General features: G+C 37.1%; 1 protein-coding gene across 3 annotated transcripts in view; it reads right to left on the bottom strand.

Moving 5' to 3' along the window:
- Positions 1-205: 205 nt before the first annotated feature.
- The window catches only part of STK3 (serine/threonine kinase 3), a 290,389-nt gene continuing 284,594 nt past the window's right edge, over positions 206-6,000 (bottom strand). For all 3 annotated transcript variants that reach the window (XM_087447596.1, XM_004431201.3, XM_087447595.1), the window contains one exon: positions 206-1,567. In XM_087447596.1, coding sequence (XP_087303722.1) covers positions 1,409-1,567 — 159 coding nt within the window. In that variant the 3' untranslated portion in view covers positions 206-1,408. The remainder of the gene's footprint in view (positions 1,568-6,000) is intronic.

Here is a 6,000-nt window from a genome sequence, read left to right as displayed (position 1 = left end):
GGGTGTGACTGACAGGAGCAGGGCGCCTTGCCAACCTGGGACGGGCATGGAGCACGAGTGAGAAATAACCTGTTATGTTAAGCCACTGAAGTTTCAGGGTTGTTATCACTACATAATCTAGCCCGTCCTGATTAATAGACCTTCCTCACCTGGAAAAGACAAAAGCCAGGTCATGAGTTTTAACCAAAGATAGAGAGATGAAATGTGCTGGGTGGCACAGTAAAATTTATTTGTCTTTACGATATACACATAGTAATTAAACACACAAAAGAACAAACATATGTCAAGATGGCCATATGGAAATGACTGGTCCCAGTTCAATCACGCAAATGTTCACTCAGCTTAGAAATGAGTTTCTTTTTAATGGTTTTAATCTTTTTTTCAGTCCCCAAGGCTTGCACAGTTCAGTACAAATGTTTTTGCTGTTCTGTTATCGTCAGGCACATGATGTTTATCAATTCCCAGGAAATAAATGAAATCAACAAAAAAATCCTGTGACAATTGAGCACGCTTTCACAGAAATGAATCTGATGAGCTTAAGTTTGATACAGTTTAGCTATCAGACCTGCACATGAAACAATATTAACAAATTACATTTGTCTTAAGAATTTATCTCTTTTAAAATATTTACCACACTTTTTTTGTGCAAGGGTTCCATTGATTTCTTTGGTTTTAAACATTATAGCTCCGTCTGACCTAAATATATATAGTTCTATTTTGTATCAAACATCAAAAGTAAAAATATTAAACAAAATTTCAGTAGGTAAAAATGGAATTATTGCTTCAGTATAAAATATGACTGGCCCATTTGGGTACTATTGCTATTATTGCTTTGCTTCTATTGGAAAACTATCCTGGAAATCAAGGAAAGTACCCCAGAGCTCCCTGCTTAAAGTATAATTTGGTTGTACATTATCATCTCTTAATAAGTCCCTACCTTCACCAAAGCTATCCTGATCTTGTCCTTAAAAAACAAAACAAAGTGAAATAGCATAAATAAATAAGTTTACCTAAGGGGATACAATAAATAGGCTACTAGATAAGAATAAAGAATATTGTAACATAAAGCCCTTCAGCGCTGTACAATTAAACAATAGCTTTGGATTTTCAAGGTCTCTAAACACAGCCTTCGTTTTGTAACATACTTTTACTGCTGGTATGCAGCTGACATACAGAGAAGAATACATTTCTGTTGTTTTCATCCTTTAAAAATGAAAACACAGTGGCTACAGTTGTAAATTCTGCCTTTGGGGAATTTACCTGGGTATGTACCATCATCAGTTTTTGACCACTGTCTAGTTGGAGAGCACAAATCTTAGGGATTAAAAAAAAAAATCATAGTATTCCTTCAATTCTTAGTGGTTTCTTGGTCTCCAGAATAGTTACAGAAACAGAGAAGAAATTAGACTCAAAAGTTTTGCTGCCTTCTTTTCTTCGCATCCATCGCATCCAGAATGGGCTGTCTTTTTGCAGTGTATCTTTGACGAAGCTCTTCTATTTCTCGTTCCATCATGGGGTCCAGCGCTTTTAACCGCATCTGTAGTTCTTCTAAACTTAGATTTTTTAACTGCATATAGAAAAAAAATGAAGCTATTAATATAGTAAAATCATCTACAACAGGTTGAAGTCTAATGAGTTTTAGCATGAATATTTCAGCAAACCTTTTACATCTTCTTACTCATCATCATCTATATTTCATCTTTAAAATCTAGTTCAACAATTAAAACAGGAATTCCTTCCCTGAAGAACCAAGAAGCCACATCTTGTAAGAACCTCAAGTGAGCTGAAACCAAACAATAAAAAACTCTGCTTTTAGGAAAGAGCAAATGAGAAAAATAAGCTGACGAAATGTATCTGTTTAAAAAAAAAAGGCAGAAACACAAATCCACCATTGCCAACAAACAGACTTTCAGGATATGTTCCGGATATATTCACTCTAATCTCTCACATCCTCGCCAGCTCTGGAGGGCTCTGATAATCATGAACACTTGCTGAGATCACCCAAGAATGTGACAAGATTGAATACAGGTTAAATTAACCGTTCTAGCCTGCATTTTACCAAACGCTTAAATTTTAAGCACTCAGTTAATCAGAAAATTAATTTATCCAGAATATTTTTATCCCAAACATTTTGATAAAATAGGGTTTTAAATTTATGATTAAAATATCCCAAACCTGATACAGACAGTGCTGTGTAAGTTCTGACATGGGCTTGGCCATTTTGAAAATGAAGCGTTATTAAATTTTCACCATTATACATTATAGTTTGACAATAATGATATAACTTGACTAAATGACGTAGCTTGACTATAATGATTTAGTTTGATTACGCTGGCTTCTGGGGACACCACTAGCATATCCTTTACTGGTTTTCTGTATAACAGTGGGAGAGAGGCCTCATGTGTGTATGGGGGTAAAATCCACTCTATATATAGGACACTGGTTTAGGGATGTTGTTTCAGGGCTTATAGGATGCCCTGAAATATATAACCTAACACTTGGGCTTTTATCTTATTAACATTAAAAAAAATCTAAAACTGTCTCCTTCAGAAACTATTAAAACAATAGTGACAGGCAGGTGGTTTAAAAACATCTGTTAAACCACAATGATTTACGGAATGTTATTACACACTCAGCATCTTGGTAGGTACTGTAAGGAAAGCAAAGAAGTACCCAACTATTTCCTTGCCTTAAGAAACTTACAAATTAGTTAGAAGGATAAGAATAGCAACTATAAACATGTAGGGACTGACCCCAGACCCTACACAAGGAAGCCCGATTGTATGTGGTACAGATTCAGTGAGAGGTTCTTATCTCAAGTCCATGAATAAGCTTCTCATGTGCAAAATTCTGCATGTTTGTGTGTACATTTTCCTGAGCATCCATTGTTTTTTTTAAAACAGATTCCCAACAAAAAGAGAGAAGCCTCACTATAAATTCAATGAGGAGAAGATTCCCTTTAGGGAGCAGGGACTGTGCTGGTCCTTGAAAAGGAGGGTGCCTCAGAGCGGTGAGCAGGGCCCTGAGGAGGAGGCCCTGCCATGTTGAGGAGGCAAGACTAAGGACACCAGAGAACTAGGGGCTGGTGGGACCCGAAAGCAGGCAAAGCGGTCTGGACTTCAGGGATCCATGATCAACTCCGGAGCAGGAAAATTATACGAGAGTAATTCAGACTCGGTTTTAATATAAAACTTGCAGCTTATTTTTGTTTTGAGAAGAGAACTGTTTTTGGTTATTTTATGAGCCAAGCCAGAAAAACGCTCTCATTACTTTATAGTCACATGTCAATTTTAATCAAAAATAGCATTTTTCAGCTTGATCCTCCATTTACTCACCATATCTGGCCCTAAGTGACTCTTGGTTCCAAAAATCAAATCCATTCTCAAATGAAAAAGATTTGTCACCACTGATGATATTGAAAAGAATGAGTCAGAGACTCTGAAGGAAATTCAAAAGAGGAGTTCCAAAAATACAGGAATGACACTGTTACAGGAAAGAGTGCACAGGCTCCCAGGTGACTCTGAGGTTGAACACCACTTGCTTTGGTGTATAAGAAGTTCTGGTATGTATATAAAATATGCCCTGCTGCTTTTTTAGTCAAACATCACCAAAAGAACCTAGCTTATTATATTATACTATTATATACATTTATATATAATGCACAGTATTATATTATACACTTCCTTCATTAATTTTTGTATGTCTCTGTGCGTGTGAGGAAGATTAGCTCTGAGCTAACATCTGCTGCCAATCCTCCTCTTTTATCTGAGGAAGATTGGCCCTGGGCTAACATCCATGCCCATCTTCCTCTGCTTTATATATGGGATGCCGACACGGCATGGCTTGATAAGCGGTGCGTACATTTGCACCCAGGATCCGAACCCGCGAACCCTGGGCCGCTGAAGCAGAGCGCGCGAACTCGACCACTACACCACCACCGGCCCAGCCCCTACACTTCCTTCATTAATTTTTAATCTAAGTATTAACCATGCATCTGTTATATGATCACTACAGTTCAAATCATCGTGAGGACAAAGAATAAGCCAACGGGGAACCTCGAAACTTTCTGAACTGTATAAACAGGTGATGGTGAGATAAAGGGCCAGTATAGACCACACACAGCCACGTTTACAGGAGAAAGACATTCTGAGATGCTGTCTACATAAGACCCAAGTCCATTTCATCTCTATCTCAACTCACATTAATCCTTCCCATCTCTGAATTTCTATATAACAGTCATAATTTAAACACAATTTAGTATTTGATTCTAGAGTCATGTATTATTTAATAATTGATTTTTATGCATGAGTTTCATGTCTCCAAAATACTCCAAATATTCCAATACACATCTCCAGATACTCCAAAAAAATATTTAAATAGCAGAAGATTGTACACACACTTAGAAACTATTAAACTATACTGCTAAATATCATGACATGAAGGTGGGTACATAAATAGGAATACAAAATAAATGAGTCAAAGGAATGGCTTACTCTAAGATTAGGATAAATAACATCATACAAAGCAATCAATTTTTGCATTAAAATATTCCTGTAAATATCTTATACTACCTTACTGGGCAAATTGCCCATAGTTCATAAATATTATATTACAGTAATGGACTGAATTCAGGGAAAGAAACTACTTAGAGGAAAAGTTTTCCTCCTCTAATAGACTTTTATATTTTCATATGTAAAATTTGCAAAAAAGAGGTCTGAGGTTGGAGAATCATCACCTGGCATCTTAGGGAGTTAGGTGTTTCATATAAGTAAATTTATGAAATATCTAAAATCTTAGTTCTTTAAATGAAAAAACTTTGTTTCAACTATTTTGAACAGAAAATCTTTACACAGTATTTTACAGAATATGCTTCCTTCTAAAGCAGGGGACACAGGACCTAAAACAACCTTTCTTTGATGGTGAATCATCATCATCACTATCACTAATCTGTGCCATGTACTAATTTTCTCTCTCCTTTTCTGCTTTTTATCTTCATTTGAGTGAATTTCATGGCCATCATTGGGCATATATCCTTCTTTCTCTACTTCAAGTTTGTTCATCTACTGGGAACCAGAAAAGCAATTAAACAATCGTATAAGGCATTACACTAAACAAGAACAAATAAGTTCCGAGTGAAAGCCTGTGGCTGTTTTAAGAAAAACAGAGCATAGCTTTAGTGCTGAAGCCTGTTACACCAGTTTCTAGTGTTTGTATTTTTTTTTAATCTGATTTCAGATTTGTGGCTGTGTAAGGTTGAAGTTACAGGAAATCTGACTTCTACATAAGCTACATATAGAGCTATGTTTTCAGGTGGGCTGTCAGAGGACTCATTTATTAAAATATTTATGGATATTTTCTATGGACCAAGCACTGTAGACACAGAGATGAATAAAACACTCTACCTCCCACAAAGAGCTTGCAATCTAGCTGGCAAGACAGGTCCACGCACAGCTAATTCACTGAAGGATGGGTAAGCTGAGAAGACGGGAAATAGAACAGGGGAGAACAGAAACAGCATGAGCAGAAATGTGTAAGCCACACAAACACCTGCCATCTTTGGCTATGTCGGCTGATTGCCGGGATGTGCGAATGATCCACCGGGGAAGAGGATCAGAAGATGAGGCAGGAAGGAGAGCTCGGGAGGCCAGATCACTAAGGGCCTTAAGCACCTTGCTACAAACTTTCTGTAGACAAGAAAGAAATGCTACATAATTTTGAGCATACATGGTGACATGATCATATATGAATGAGCTTTAGAAAAATATCTCCAATAGCAGGTATAGAAAATAGATACCCACGGAGAAAAAAAATAGAGGCAGGGAGATCCATCAGCAGATTGTTGCAACAGTCTGGTGAGAAAATGACACCTGAAACCAGGAAAACGGAAGTGCAGATTGAGAAGAGATGGATTTGAGAGACTTGAAAGTGGAAGTGACAGGGCTTTTGTTGTTGACTGACTGATGATTCTGGCTTCAAGCTTGGGTGATGGGGTAAAGATTG

Source organism: Ceratotherium simum, chromosome 23, assembly GCF_057802395.1.
Source record: "Ceratotherium simum simum isolate JZ-2026a chromosome 23, ASM5780239v1, whole genome shotgun sequence".
NCBI lineage: Eukaryota > Metazoa > Chordata > Mammalia > Perissodactyla > Rhinocerotidae > Ceratotherium > Ceratotherium simum.
This window is presented reverse-complemented; position numbering and strand designations above follow the sequence as displayed.